This window comes from Spodoptera frugiperda, chromosome 19 (assembly GCF_023101765.2).
Source record: "Spodoptera frugiperda isolate SF20-4 chromosome 19, AGI-APGP_CSIRO_Sfru_2.0, whole genome shotgun sequence".
Taxonomy (NCBI): domain Eukaryota; kingdom Metazoa; phylum Arthropoda; class Insecta; order Lepidoptera; family Noctuidae; genus Spodoptera; species Spodoptera frugiperda.
In genome coordinates this window covers 2,361,585-2,377,394 of record NC_064230.1, presented here as the reverse complement: position 1 = coordinate 2,377,394, position 15,810 = coordinate 2,361,585, and the positions used below count along the sequence as shown (strand labels likewise).

The 15,810-nt window shown below is 38.5% G+C and overlaps 2 protein-coding genes and 1 long non-coding RNA gene across 34 annotated transcripts in view; 1 reads left to right on the top strand and 2 right to left on the bottom strand.

Moving 5' to 3' along the window:
- LOC118281136 (ATP-dependent RNA helicase abstrakt) overlaps positions 1–15,810 on the top strand; it is a 209,380-nt gene that overhangs the window by 94,373 nt on the left and 99,197 nt on the right. The window lies entirely within an intron of this gene.
- Positions 1–15,810, bottom strand: part of LOC126911877 (uncharacterized) — a 129,195-nt gene that overhangs the window by 59,935 nt on the left and 53,450 nt on the right. The window lies entirely within an intron of this gene.
- LOC118281112 (la-related protein 1B) overlaps positions 1–15,810 on the bottom strand; it is a 96,111-nt gene that overhangs the window by 54,719 nt on the left and 25,582 nt on the right. For 11 of the 13 annotated variants that reach the window (XM_050700911.1, XM_050700904.1, XM_050700906.1 and 8 more), the window contains 2 exons: positions 12,912–13,017; positions 12,121–12,200 (listed from right to left, as the gene is read on the bottom strand). In XM_050700911.1, coding sequence (XP_050556868.1) covers positions 12,121–12,200; positions 12,912–13,017 — 186 coding nt within the window. Of the gene's footprint in view, positions 1–6,593; positions 6,837–12,120; positions 12,201–12,911; positions 13,018–15,810 lie in introns of those variants that run through there. The other 2 variants (XM_050700917.1, XM_050700916.1) reach the window with 2 other exon arrangements.

Here is a 15,810-nt window from a genome sequence, read left to right as displayed (position 1 = left end):
CACTGATCCGCATCGTACGAACCGCATCATCGGCAATGCCTACATGCGATGCGTACATCCGTTGCGTGCGATGCGTACGATGCGGGCCTGTGGCCTCTTACCTTAAAAGAACACTAGACACAGCATTCACTTTTAACTTTCATTCAAATTAAAACTTTTACTCCCAATATGATTGAGTTTTCGTAACCGAAGCTGTATTGTGTAAGCGTTTTAACTTATTTTTGTTTTATAACTGTCAGCTGGCGTAATAGCGAGTCTGACCTCTCGTTCATTAAGGTTTGTTAGTTAACTGAGGTGTAACAGGTGCTTGCTCGACTGTTTTTTTGTGAAAGAACTTGACTAGTACTTTTTTCTTTTTGTTACGTCTTGCCTTGTCTTGTCGTAAGTTCTGCTGTCGAGAGATTTTAAGATTGAAAAAAGAATTTTATTGTAACTTTCGTGAGGCATACTAAATATTAATTATTATGTTATCGGCTTGCTCACCAGTAGCAGCGCGACAATCGCCGCGTCGTGTGTCGCGGAATGCTGCTCATGAATATGAGTCTCTAGCATGTCTTGAAACTAGTCGAGTTCCTCGTCAAAGAATTACGTGAGTAAGCCGATAACATAATAATTAATGAAACAAGATTTTTTTTTTCTGATATTATTCTTCGAATTACAGCCAATGCGTATGCAAAAGCATACGTTGGATGGATGGATAGTTTCCCTACTATCGATACATCGCATACTCGAGCTGTGCATCTTCCTCGCGTAGCAACATCACTTAGTATCAGTGGAAATATATCGGTGGTCACATAGTTTCACAGCTTAGCTATACATCTACACAATCACGTCAAAACAAATAAAGCTATCGGAATGAAATTTGGAAGTTTAGATGAGTATAATTTGTTATTATTTACGTAAGAACGGCTAAATGAATCTGGATAAAAATTGGAACAGAAGTACATTACACTCTGGGGAAAACTCAAATCATATTACATTGATAACGCCGACAAAACCGCTGGCAGAAACAAATAAAATAATAAAAACAAAAACAGAAATACACTGGCGACCACATAAAGGGGGACACTCGATAAAAATACCACTAAAACAATTTCTGACCGATACATTAAATAAAAATAACAACTGTATGTTTACATAGACTTGACTGCGCAGTTGGCACGGTGGCTGGGCAACTGGCTGCCGTGCAACGTGTCGCGGATTCGATTGCCGCACGGAACAACACAAAGAGTCAGACAGATTATTGTCCCGGGTCTTTTTTTTAAAGGGGGGAAAATCATCCAATGACTTCTCCCGCCTTGGGCGAGGCGAGAGGGAGTGTCAGACTCTTACCTGTGCTCTTACTGACTAAAAACCACCCCGTTCCTACTCCTGCTTTTCGAGCCGGAGCCCCGGTAAACCCGCTAGGTAGTCCGCAGCTCCGATTGTCCCGGGTCTATGTGAACTAGTATGTTTGTAAACGCACTCAACGACACAGGAGACAATCCTAATGTGGGGCAACGTTTAAAAAAAACATATATAAACAGATATACGTAAATATGTATGTGTTTATCGTCCTATATAGCTAGGAAAACAATTAGATGGGGGTTTGGTAGAATGCCAGTTCTATATCGGTGCGTCGTCTAGACAACAGGCAGTTGTCATGGATATAACTACTTTTGTATTTTAGTTTTTATGTATTTCTCTAATAGTGGGATTTTGTAGCGATTGAGGAGTTATTTTGAAATGTAATTAGTGGTGATAAGACATCAAATTCAAGACTTACATCGCTGCATTGCCTTATTTAAGATGCTGAAGAGCTGCATAGCTATTTAGTACCATATTAAAACTTCGGAAATATAAAAGTTTTCATTGATATCATCATCATCCCATTAGCCACTTGCCCTACAACCCAAAATTATTAGAATCAATTGTGGGAGAATCATTCTTCGGCACTGCTGGGCCGGCTCGACCGAAGTGAAATTACGATCTCACAAAAACCCGACGTGAAACAACGCTTGCGTTGTGTTAGTGAGGTTACCCGAGACCTGATTCCGAATCTTCCCAATGCTCGATTCCCCAACAACCCTTAAATTTCTAACTCCCAAATGACCGCCAGTGTACTTGTAATGCCTTGTTTCGGATGTCCACGGGCAGCGGCGATCGCTTACCATCAGGTGATCCGTCTGTTCGTTTACCGGCTTATACCCTACAAAAATCCTCTCTCCCTCAACTATGATCACACCAGAATCTCAATTTTCTTCCCCAAAAAACCTAACTTAAACCGACACACACGATATTTAAAATCGCAAACAAAACAGACTATGTACGTGAATACATGTACATAATACAATGACGTAGAACCCCCAAGGCTATACATTAGTATGGAGTATAGAGGTAAGAATATTCATGTTAGATAATGTTATCTTTAACACATAATCTGGCTGAAGATTATATAGATATATACGCGTATGTAATGTAATATATTATGTTTATCGCAAGGCGCCTATTAATATCGTTATTGATTAGGGTTTGCAAATTTTTTTTATGGTAATTTCTTTATCTATTTTTTATTTTATAATTGAATTTAAAGATATTTACATTTTATTTTTACATTCATTAAGGGGTCGACGTTTGGCCGCTGTCTCGCCTGATGGTAAGCGACGATGCAGCCTACGATGGAGCATATCGGCCCATAGGCAACCTATTCACCCGCTTTTTATTAGTAGAATCGGGTTAACTTTTTCTGCTTTATATCATCATATATCACATCAACAGCCTATAAGTGGCCACTGCTGACCAAAGGTCTCTTCTAACACGGAGAAGGTTTGAGCATATTGACTCACACTATCTAAAATAGTAGCCATTTAGTGTCATCAGTACACTTAATACGAATTTGCTTTACGTTGAACAAAAACAAAACAAAATCGCGTTCGACGTTCTGATTGGCCAGCGCAACTAACCAATCAGAGCGCCGAATGCGTTCTCGTTTCGATTGTTTTAAACGTAAAGCAAACTCGTACTAATGTAACATATCTTTCACATCACCATTCCCATCCATTCATCATTTAATTTTATTGCCAAAACAACCAAAATCCTGACTAAAATAAACAACAATCAAATAACAAATTCGTAACGTCACTAATAGAAAAAGCGTATACATATATATAATTAAAATTAGTGAGTAAATTAGCATAGAAAAACAAATTATACGAATCAAATTACAAATAGATACGGCGTGCACATGATTTTGCACGTGAGTGTAATTTCGTACTCGCATCGCCAACTCGACACTTTTAATACCCGACTATCGGTTACGTAATATATTTTGCATTATAATGTTTTATCAATATTATCTTTGAAACTAGATTATACGCGAGACTTTGTACATTTATAAATAATCTGTAGTGCACTTTCTTTTTTTTTCTCATGTTATGAGCCGGGAAAAGAGCTGACGGATCACTTGATGGTAAGCAATTGCCGCCGACCATGGACACCAGAAACACCAGAAGCGTCACAAGTGTGTTACCGGCCTTTTGGGGGTTAGGAATTTAAGAGTTGTTGGGAAATCGGAGATTGGGAAGATCAGGAAGGGGGTAACTGGGGCTCCGGTAACCTCACTCACACAACGAAACACAACGCAAGCGTTGTTTCACGTCGGTTTTTTGAAAAATGTATTCAACTCTGTCAAAGAATTTTACGCGTAACATTCTTCTTCATTTCTTCATTCACAAGGTTCTACAAGCGTCTTCGCCTTCAATAAAAAGTATCCCATCATATTATGAGATCCTTTCTAAACCATAATCTATCTCTGTACACCAAATTTCAACCAAAAACGTCTAGCAGATTTTACGTAAAAGAGTAACAAACATACATACATATACACATTCACATTTATAATGTCTGTCAGTAGGTAAGTACACTATGATTACGTCACATTCACACACGTTATCAATATATTATCATAAGTTCGCACGTTTTTGTCAGTGACTGAATGACTTACTTTTAAACAAAAAAAAAACATATTATTGCCGCTTACCGCTTCGTATTATCTGTCTACTTTCGTTCGTAGAATCACGTGTAATGAAATACGGGTTTTTTCACATACAAATCTAGATAATCTCTTGTATATTGTAATTTTTAGGGAAATTGAATATTGGGTTGTGTTTTTGTATAGCGGCATTACGTGTCGTAATGAGCACCTCTGCCTACCCCTTCGGGGGTAAACAGGCGTGACGTTCTACGTTATTGATACATTTTAAATTACTTCAAAAATAAGGTTCTCTGTTTGACCTGTATGTATGTTTGTGTGCGGTCACCACACGACTGACTGAACTGGTTTTGATGTGATTTTCAGAAAAGTGTTTGACTTGACTACTGAACGGATTTAGATGAAATTTGGTACACAGACAGAGTATAAACTGATTTTTATGATAGGATACTTTTTATCCCATAAAAACGTGGGCAAAGCCAATAACAGAAGCTAGTAATCTATAAAACGATCAACCTACATCAACAGGAGTAAAGCAGAGAAGGAAACAACACTTAACTTCTAAGAATCGGACCACTTTACCAGCAAAGGAGACGACCAAAGAATCACAATACAATTCCTCACGATCTCCCTTCAGGAAATACCAAGACTTGATGCCGAGATTGAATAACAACAGAGGACTGCATATTGCATCCAATTTGCACCAGTTAACATTTTATTAGACCAACGAACCGACAATCAGAGATGCAATTTGCATATTACATTGACCCTTATTGAAGATAATGGCTTTTTGTGTAGTACATTGTTGAATGGGTAGGCTGAAGATTTTTTCTTTCGTATGAGAATATGGTTTATGCAATGCAATGTGACGGCTTTTTATCCCCGAAAGGATAAGCAGAAGTGCATATAATGCCGCTATACAATGTACATCCACTTTTCACGATTTGTGTTATAAGTCCCATGTAATAGGGGGTGAGCCTATTGTCATATACTGGGTACAATTTCAGACTCCGTGCTACTATCTACTGGAAATTTTTGAAAATCCGAAAAACACTTTTTTATCAGGAATCACGATTTTACTCCTATAAAAATATAGATCTTCTTGATTCTAGTAACCAAGTACAAGGAAAAATTAATATTTCAAAGAATTCTGTTGTTATAATAGTTATTAATAATGAAATCAACAAGCTTATCGATGTTTTATAGAATGAAGTGCTTGTAACAAGGAAAAATTACGACATAATTGGCACTCAGTAAGAAGTTTTAGTGCTTAATAAAAACAACTTTATAAATCTTAGATTGTTTTGATTTTATTCAGAGTTATATGTATTTTCTAAGATTATTTAGACACCACTAACAAACGGTAAAGGAAAACATCGTGAGGAAACCTGGGCTTATCATTTCTAATTATAAGTTTGAAATCGTCAACCCGTATTGAGCAGGCGTGGTGGTTAATGCTCAAACCTTCTCCGTGCGAGAAGAGACCTTTGGTCAGCAGTGGCCACTTATAGGCTGTTGATGGATGAATAGACAACACTTCAACAATAAACTTAGCCTTGATCGAACACGTTTTCAAAACAATCTCGATTAAATCACCTTTCAAAAAACAATCATGAACCGAAAACCATCCGATTGGGTGTTATAATATCACAGGCACAAACACAGAACCCTCTTTTTACACATCCAATCACAAAACTTCTTGAAAATTTATTTTATCACATTGAACGCCGTGGTGGTCACCGGTGACCGACGTTAGCGGAGGATTTGCCTTCAACAGTTTTCTATTGGCAGTCAAAGACTTAATCACAAACAAAATCAAAGCATTCTATTTCAGTCAAGAACCAAACATCATTATTTATTTATGAAGGGGAAAATCATCCAATGACTTCTCTTCTAAGACGAGGCGAAAAGAAGTGTCAGACTCTTACTAACTAAAAACCACCCCGTTCCTACTCTTGCTTTTCGAGCCAGAGTCCCGGTAACTACTGCGGTCCCCACCAGGTAGACCGCAGTAGTCTAGTATCTAATCTAAATTGCTTTTTGCTACTCGTAAATATTTATTATTAGAGAGAGAAAACAGGTCAAGAAATGGAGGAACGCTATCAACAGCTGGAGACAGTCCAATGCTGGACTATGAGCCTCCTCTACATGAGAAAGAGTTTGCTATATTCATCACCGTTGGTTAATGAACTGGAGATCGCATTAAAAGGTTTTACACAGAGACTTGCTGCTCAGTCTCTATCATCATCATCATCATCAGCCTATAAGTCGCCACTGCTAACCAAAGCCTCTTCTCACACGAAGAATTTTTGAGCATTAATCATCACGCTAGCTCAATGCGGATTGGCAGTCAAGCAATATGCCCTTAATCAGTTCTAAAGTTCTAAAAAAATAGAGATCTAATGACAAATATACAAAAACCTGCCGTCACCTAACACAGCAAAGGTCGTAAAAATATTTCGCATTCAAATACGCAATACAAAACATATTTTTAAACAAACATAATTCTTATCGTACATATACCTATATACCTATTCAATTAAGCATTCGCGTTTCGTATAGGCAAAGAACGCAGCCAACGTGCTAGGTAACAATAATAATAGAGAAATAACATGAAATATACCACCGGAACGATATAAACCATTAAAAAAAACTCAACACCAAACATACATTAAAAAACACACTAAAACACTTTTAGTCAAAAGATTCACTTCTAAAACTTCACTTTAGGTACAAAAAAACTTGATATTTGTGCAAAAAAAAATCGTTTGAAACGAATAAATAGAGAATTCTTTTTTTCTAAATTTGAAAATATTGGCGCGAAACCGAGCGCGCGACCGCCCGTCCCGACGATGGCCGAACAACTAGTAGTGACGCGACACGCTGTACGGTACGCGAATCGAATCATATCGATTAAGCTTAGTGTAGTCGGTCGAAATCGGCATTAATTACGCTGCAATTTCGCGGACATGGAATTGCAGAGTTACATTTACCAAAATGTGTCAATCATCTGTATAGAAATTATGTGTATTCACTATTCAGTACATGACATTGAACGACCTTGTCAAAGTACGTAAGCAGTGGATTTTCCGCGTAAAACATATAAGGACAAATATTATTTCTCATATACTAGACGCAAATACAATACCTTTCACATAGAAAAGCTTATAACTGAATTAATAATTTAGCTAATTCCAGAGACTCTCAAGTTCGGCTTGACCACAGGAACAAAGGAATATGGCAATTTTATATGACCCTGACCTAATAAAAGCATAATTTAACTATTATCACTACATAGTACAAAACAAAGTCGCTTTCTCTGTCCCTATGTCCTTTCGTATGCTTAAATCTTTGAAACTACGCAACGGATTTTGATGCCGTAGTTTTTTTTAATAGATTGTGTGATTCAAGAGGAAGTTTTATATGTATAATCATCATAATATATCTCCATTGCACCCATGCGAAACTGGGACGGATCGCTAGTAATCTATAATTATTTTAACGTTACATAAAATATAACTTATCCTGTCACCAATTATGTTAAGAATCCCATGTAATGGAAAGCCTATTGCCACTAAAAATACCGATTATAAAAAAAAATACTAATCGATTAAAATATCGATACACCGATCAACCCATCTTCAAGGTAAGAAAATTAGCATAAGATAACATTGTTTTCCTATTTATAGCACAACCTTTATGAACTAGATCTCGGGCGTTTCAAATTTAATTTATGTATTACATAAGCGAGTATATAACAAAGCTGTATTACGCAAATGTAAATAAGATCGTCACTCTCACTGTTTGCGGTCGTCGGGTAAATATTTGTTATGTGTTTCGTTAAGGATTTATGTGTGTTGAGATTAATTTTGGCGATTGATTAGTCTTGTGTTTGTATAGAATTTATTTCACCTATCCTCTCTCTTGCTATGAGTGTCCTAGGAACTGACTTGATAAGCAAACAGCTGTGCCCTCTGACAAACCTGAACCTTTAAAGCTGTGATTTTCAACAGACATGCCAAATGAGGAGATCAGTAAACTGTACTGTCGTGTGTCGCGGAATGCTGCTCATGAATATGAGCCTCTAGCGTAGCTTGAAACTAGTCGAGTTCCTCGTCAAACAAATACGTGAGTAAGCCGATAACATAATAATTAATATAGTATGTCTCACGAAAGTTACAATAAAATTATCAGTAAACTGTTAATGAAAAAACAAAACCGCATAAAAAATCGTTCTCAACACAATCGGAAAACACAGTATCGATTATCCGATTTATCGTATCGATCTAATCGATACAGCACAACATTGCTTTAACAACACGACACGTAGCGCAATTGAAACCTGTTTGTGCGCAGCAAGCCACGCTGTGTCCTTGGTTCGTGATATTCGAGAGACTGTCTCGAATATTAGTTGTTTCGAGGCCGCATGGTTTAATTCTTGGTTATTAATTTGTTTTTTTAAGATGATTATGAGATTGGAGAAGGAGGCGGGTTAAGCAGTTGATAATAGTTTTTTTAAGGAGGAAAATCATCCATTGTCTGCTCTCACCTTGGGAGAGGCGAGATGGAGTATCAGACTCTTACTGACTAAAATACTAGTTCCTACTTCTGCTTTCGAGCCGGAGCCCCGGTTACCCGCTAGGCAGTCCGCAGCTCAATAATCTAAATTACGATTGCCAACCAAACCGTATATGGAGTAGGAACAGGATAGTTTTTAGTCAGTTAGAATCTTAAACTCCTCTCGCTTCGCCCAAGGCGAGAAAAAGTACGATTGAGACATATACTCATTAAGTACTGGAAACACATAGTTCTGTAGTAGACTGTCAGGAACTATTGATGTTCACGACGTTGATATTGATTTCTCACATAATAATTGAACCAACGAAACAATGTTACCAAGAATTGTATTGTGAATCTGATTGAAAAAGAGTAACCTATAGAGTTTCTTGCTCGTTCTTCTCCATAGGAATCTACACTTTGGAACGAGCAAATAGAGCAACTAGAGGACTGACCGACCGACTGACATTTTTAACATTTGTTATGACGTTCAAAAGTGCCTTCCCGGTCGATTTGAAATAAATAATTTTGACTTAGAGCACCGAAAACTTTCTCATTTCCTTTTCGACTCATTTTACACACATTTTTCTACCAATCCTCGCAAAACAAAAATCACAATACATATTATGATACATATACATCATATTTTATTCCACAAACCTTGGACAAGCCTAAATTAATATACGCAGCGTCGACTCATCCAACGACCGTGACCCGGAGCTGCGGACTACCTAGCGGGTTACCGGGGCTCCGGCTCGAAAACCAGGAGTAGGAACGGGGTAGTTTTTAGTCAGTAAGAGTCTGACACTCCCCTCGACTCATTGGATTATTTTCACCCCTCAAAAGAGAGTTCGAATCCCAAGTTGGGAAAGGATTTATTAATGTTTTCAAAAATGCTTGAAATCTATACTAATATTATAAAGCTGAAGAGTTTGTTTGTTTGAACGCGCTAATCTCCAGAACTGCTGGTCCGATTTGAATAATTCTTTTTCAAAGTCAAAGTCAAAGTCAAAGCATTTATTTCAATTAATCCTAAATTAGGCACTTTTGAAACGTCAAATTAAATTGTCCGTCAGTCTGTCTGTCAGTGAAGCTAGGCGCTCGTTCCAAAGTGTTGCTTCGAATGGAGAAGAACGAGCAAGAAGAATAGTGCATTTATCGAGGTTTTGTGTTGAATAGTGCATTTATCGAGGAAGGTCTAGAAGGAAAATCCAGTGACCATTATTACACCAATCGCACGGACAAAGACATTATCAAAAAAACAAAAAAATTATGTCGCCCTACACTGGAAATTAGTCACCAAGGATTATAAGTACGTATTAGAAAACAGGCGAATTTGAACCCTATTTTGTAAAGCGAAAGGTCGGTATAGAAATTAATGAGTTGTTATATGCATATGTACGTACATTTTGGTATATAACTCTGTATATGTACATGTTATTTGGTTGGTAGTTTGTTTTGAGTTAAATTGTGTAACTATCATGGTTATTTTTCGGTAAAATGATAAGCAGGTGTATAAAATAACTAAACGTCTAGTCAGTAATAGACAGTAATAAAAGTATGGAAGAGCCATGCTTCGGCACGAATGGGCCGACTCGACCGGAGTGATACCACGGCCTCACCGAAAACCGACGTGAAACAACGCTTGCGTTGTGTTGTATGAGTAACGTTACCGGTGGCCCATTTACCCCTTTTCATCCCGATTCCCCAATAATAGTTAAATTCCTAACGCCCAAAATGCCCGCAACGCACTTGTAACACCTCTGGTGTTTCGGTGTCCAATTGCTTACCATGAGGTGATATGTCCAGTAGTGGATGTCTTATGGCTGATATGATGATGGTGGTTTACCATTTGTCAAATAAGTTGGTGTCCAGAATATAACGTCAAAACTTTTTATCCCTGAAGGTGTAGACAGAGGTACACTTATAAAGTAACACCTACTTTTCAAATCATGTTATAAGCAAAAGACTGATGACTGTTGATGAAGCGAAAGAAGTGTGTAATAATCATAGCAATTGGCGTTCGATTATCTCTGCCCATGGAGACAGGCGTAAGGTTACGTTATGTTACGAGCACCATGTAATATCGAGCGAGATTATTGGCGGCCGTAATATTCACTTATAATAAATATTTTAAATATAATTACCGTGTAAATAAATTTCATACTTATTATAATACTAAAATTGGCTGTTGCTAAGGCCGTCGAATCAACACCAACAGTCCGTGACGATCCAATGCTGGGACTATCGACTTTATATAAAGAAGGGTTAGCCATAATCTCAACGCGCTCTAAAAAAGAGGGAGAAAATCATCCAAAGATCGCCTTGGGCGAGGCGAAAAGGAGTATCAGACTCTCACAGACTAAAACGCACCCGTTCCTACTCTCGCTTTTTGAGCCGGAGCCCCAGTAAACCCGCTAGGTAGTCCGCAGCTCCGAATCTCAACGCTTGGGAGGTGGTTTAGACGTCGTGGGTACGTTTATAAACATATGAATACACATACACATCACCACCATACAAATCAAGGTATATGACCAAACTCAACACTAGCGCCGTCTACCGCTGCCTCGCACAGCAAAACTGTGGAATGAGCTATCGTCGGCGGTATTTCCGAACCGATACGACCTTCAAACCTTCAAAAAAAGAGCGTATTCCTTTTTAAAAGGCCGGCAACGCATCTGTGACTCCTCTGGTGTTGCAAGTGTCCATGGACGGCGCTGATCGCTTACCATCAGGTGATCCGTCTGCTAGTAAAACATTCCCTACCACGTCTCCTTGAGCCTATCGGCTGTAAAAACCCGATCAGGAGATAAAATACTTAATTAACTTACGTCACACAAAATTCCAAGCAAATTAATAAGGTAACCGCATACTTTATAAATGAATTTCTTCCGTCGAACCTTGTAAAGTAAAAGTATAGTTATTTCGCGGTTGTTATTTATTAACTACTTATTAATTATATCGACAGGGTAGAAGACATTTGTCACCATGTTACGCTTAGCACAGATACAATAAGGAGACCACTCATAAGATTTAAATGAAACTACAAATAGTAGGTACTCGTCCAAAGAATCATAATACAACTGACGGCGCATCGATCGGTAAATTTGCTTACGAGCCGTAGAATTTTGACACATTTTGTATGGAGCTTATGTCAAAATTCTACGGCTACGATCGGTGATAAATATCACACGAAAAAAGAAAATTTAACAAGAAGATAAAACGCGTTCGGCGCTCTGATTGGTTGGTTTATTCGAAACGGCCAATCAGAGCGTCGAACGCGTTCTCGTTTCGATTACTTTAAACGTAAAACAAACTCATACTAAGTGTACAGACATGTCAGTCCTTTATCTGTTCCACTGCTCAAATAACACCATATTTTGTACAGTTTCATAAATAATCATGTGAAAGAAATATTAAAATGTAGCCTTTTTACTGAATAAACATCATTTATCGACAGAATTCATCCGAAGAAGAGCCTTAACAACTAGATTTAAAGTCCAAAACGCTTAAATTTCGAAGAGTAGTCCAATTACTCCGCAAAAAGACCTGAAAATGCTGAAAATTTAAAGGTCTTTGGTATAAAATCTTACCTTTTGATTAATCTTGGCGTGTTTTGGTGCCTTCACTATCGCTGGCTTAGGGGGCGGAGGCACTGGAACGACTGGCGGCTCTGTGGAGAAGATATCTTTATTTAGTGGTGAGGAGACCAGATTGGAACTTAATTATTATTAGTGACCCGCCCCATCTTCGCATGGGTGCAATGGTGATATATTAAGCATGAATTGTACATAAAACTTTGCTCTTGAATCACTCTATCTCTCGTCAGAAGCAGCGCAATAATCGCGAGTATTCGGGCGTCAGTCACGAAACTAGTTTGACGTGTTTAAGCTCGACTAGATTCATAATATGCTATAGGCTCATATTCATAGTATGTTTCACGAAAGTTATAATAAGATCGGGACTTATATAAGACGGGAAAGTTATAATAAGATTGAGACTTAAAATAACAGGACTATGAAGAAAAGAGGAACTAGGGTATAGATACTTTTAAAATTAGTTAATTGCCTCATTGGTCGCATAGCTGCAAGCGCCATGGCCGAACACGGGACCAAGCAAGGGTTTTCAGGCTTAATCCTCGAAGCAAAACATCTTTAGGCTTCTAAGAATATTTCTCAGTTTAAGCAAGGAGTCTCGAACCCTGTATATTTATCACAATAGGCTCACCCCGTATTACATAAGAGCCATAATACATGAGTAACAGGCTATTTTTTTTTCGGGGGCTTAACCGAATTATCTACCATTTCTTCTAACAACCGACCACCTTCCCAGTCTTCAATCAGACCAAGAACCCTAAAGAACTAGGAACAGAGGAAGTTCTTACCCGGGTGTACCCTGCCCTGCTGCTGCGGCTGCAGCGGTGACCGCTTCTCCTGCTCAATCATCGCCGGAGCAGCTGGCGGTGGCACTCCTGTGCTGCCCCCTCGAACCTGGTGAAGAAGAGAATAAATTAAGTCTTTGACTGCCAATAGGAAACTGTTGAAGGCAAATCCTTCGCTAACGTCGGTCACCGGTGACCACCGCGGCGTTCAATGTGTTAAGCACATTTATCAATGGACTTTTTCCAGCTGATGAATGATGATGAAATTTGTTTTCTCTTGGTGTTATTAGTATAAATAAAGTAACCTTAGGGTGCTTTTCCACCAGAAATGTGGTATGTAGCTATGCTACGAAGATGTAATAGCTGAACTGATAAACAATGTGGCCGTTGTTACTGATACTAAGTTATGTAGCTGTGCGAGGAAGATGCGCAGCTCCAGTATGCGATGTATCGATAGTAGGGAAGCCATCCACGGCACACATCCATAACACGCATATTTCCGTATAAAACATAGCTTAACTGATTCCGTTTCCATCAGTGCTAAGCAAGGTGTACCAATGAATATTATTGGTGGAAGCCAAACGCATCCACAGCTCTGATAGAAAAGCAACCAGGCATTTAGTAAAGATAACAGTTTTCTCGTAAAACAGCAAGGAAGAGGCAGTCAGTTCTTTATTAATTTTATTAGTACAACACATACAGACATGTGACGAGATTGTCAAGCTAATCTCCATCTTTTGTCTACAAGTCCTTTTATCACCTAGCATTAGAAATATCAGGGGAGGCCTTTGTTCAGCAGTGGACGTCTCTCGGCTGATGATGATGATGATGATGATGATTAGAAATATCAGCTCTATTTTCATACATTAAAGATTTAAGGGTGGGAGAGGCACGTTTCGGCACGAATGGGCCGGTTCCGGAGTGATACTACGGCCTCACATAAAACCGACGTGAAACTACGCTTTTGTTGTGGAAGTAAGGTTACCGAAAGCCCAATTACCCTCCTTCCCAATCTTCCCTATTCCCGATTTCCCAACAACCCTTAATTTCTTAACCCAGTAACGAACTTGTAACGCTTCTAGTGTTTCGGGTGTCCATGGGCGAAGAGCGACGGCGATTGCTAACTCAGGTGATCCGTCAGCTCGTTTATCGGCTTATACCATAAAAAACCATGAATTACCAGCTCTATTTTCACACATTAAAGATATATTTCCTTTCGTACAAAATCCCCTAGCTATACATATAAGACGTGAACAGGTAAAACCCGAGAACGCTTTGTACACATCTTAGACTATTTTCCTTGAATTCATAAAACCAATAACTGCTAAACTGTTAAGTCTAATAATTTTATTGTTTTATTACAAAAAACAACATAAAGAAGCTTGTTATTCTCCGAAGAGGTGAGTAGAGAAACAAAACATAGTTACATAGAGACCGCGGTTCTTAAATTGGAGTTACAACGGGCTGGGGTGGTTTTTAGTCAGAGAGAAAGTGGACACAGTGTCACTTCCTCTCGCATTAACCAGTGCGATATTAATCCCATAGATTTTCAGCAGTTTTTGGAAAAAAGAAACAATTCAAATTATCTATACTTTTCCCGACTAGTAACTTTTACTACTATCTGTAAGTCGCCTGCAATGCACGGAGATATTTTTATGGCATAAACCGGTAAATGGCTGATGGTAAGCAATCGATGCCGCCTATGAACACCCGAAACACCAGAGGCGTTTCAAGTGCGTTGCCGGCCCCCTTAACAAAAAAAAGGTGTATAAAAATAAAAGGTTCTACATAGCTGTAATATAAAGTAACAATCATAATAGCATTATGGCAACCACTCGAACAATTATTTTTAAATGGCGATACCAAATCGAGAGCTGATATCGAACTAGTTTGCTGTATCGAAAAATTGGTTTTGGGCCAAGTGACGGGGGTGAAGCGATGAAGCGATTACATTTTCTTTTTAATTGCGATCGCGTTTACTACCTTTGGATTATCCTCACGATATATGCCCTTGTCATCATCATCTTCTGCCTTATAGTCCTCCGCTACTGACTTAAACATCGGTCGTTTAGAAGCGACTGGCATACCTACAGCGGGCCCTTGCGACCTTTTCAGATATTTTTAATATTCTCACAAAAAAATACCCCAGGTTGTGAAACTCATTGAAAAAGAAAGAGTAATCATTGATTTTCTTTTTCTTTCTTCTTCATAGAAATCTAGTAGTTTCACTAGGGAAATACTAGTCCGGAGCTAACTACCTAGCGGATTACCGGGGCTTCGTTTCGAAGAGCAGGAGTAGGAATGGCGTGGTTTTTTTTTTCAGTAGGAGTCTGACACTCCCACTCGCCTCACTTTAAGCGGGAGAAGGCATTGAATGATTTTCCCCCCTCAAAAAAAACTGAAATACTAGTGATGCTACTTGGTCTTCGTGATTGACAGACAGCCATTTTCGACCTTTTATTTATCGCATTATTTACCCATCTAACTGTTGATTGCGGATTTAACCAGACCAGACCTTCATTGTAGTTGAACCAATTTCTATCAAAACTCAAACAAAATTACAAATCGCTAACCGCTTAAACTTCAAACCACACCCAAAAACCAATATGCCAATACTTAAATACCGAGGGTGTTTTAAAACACCTTTCGTGTTACGGTATAAGGTTCACATTTGTATAGCAAATGTCAAATTAATATTTAACCGACCGGTTTGGCAAAAGGCTGAAAATGTCAACGGGAGTGTTATTAAGCAATTTCTTGTTTTATCGAGTTTATGTTGAACTGGATTATTTATTGAACGAGCTGTCGGTTTGTGTGATTGTAAGGGTGATTTTCCACCAGAGATGTGCTATGTAGCTATGCTAGAATGTAACAGCTAAGCTGTGAAACTGTGTGACCGTTT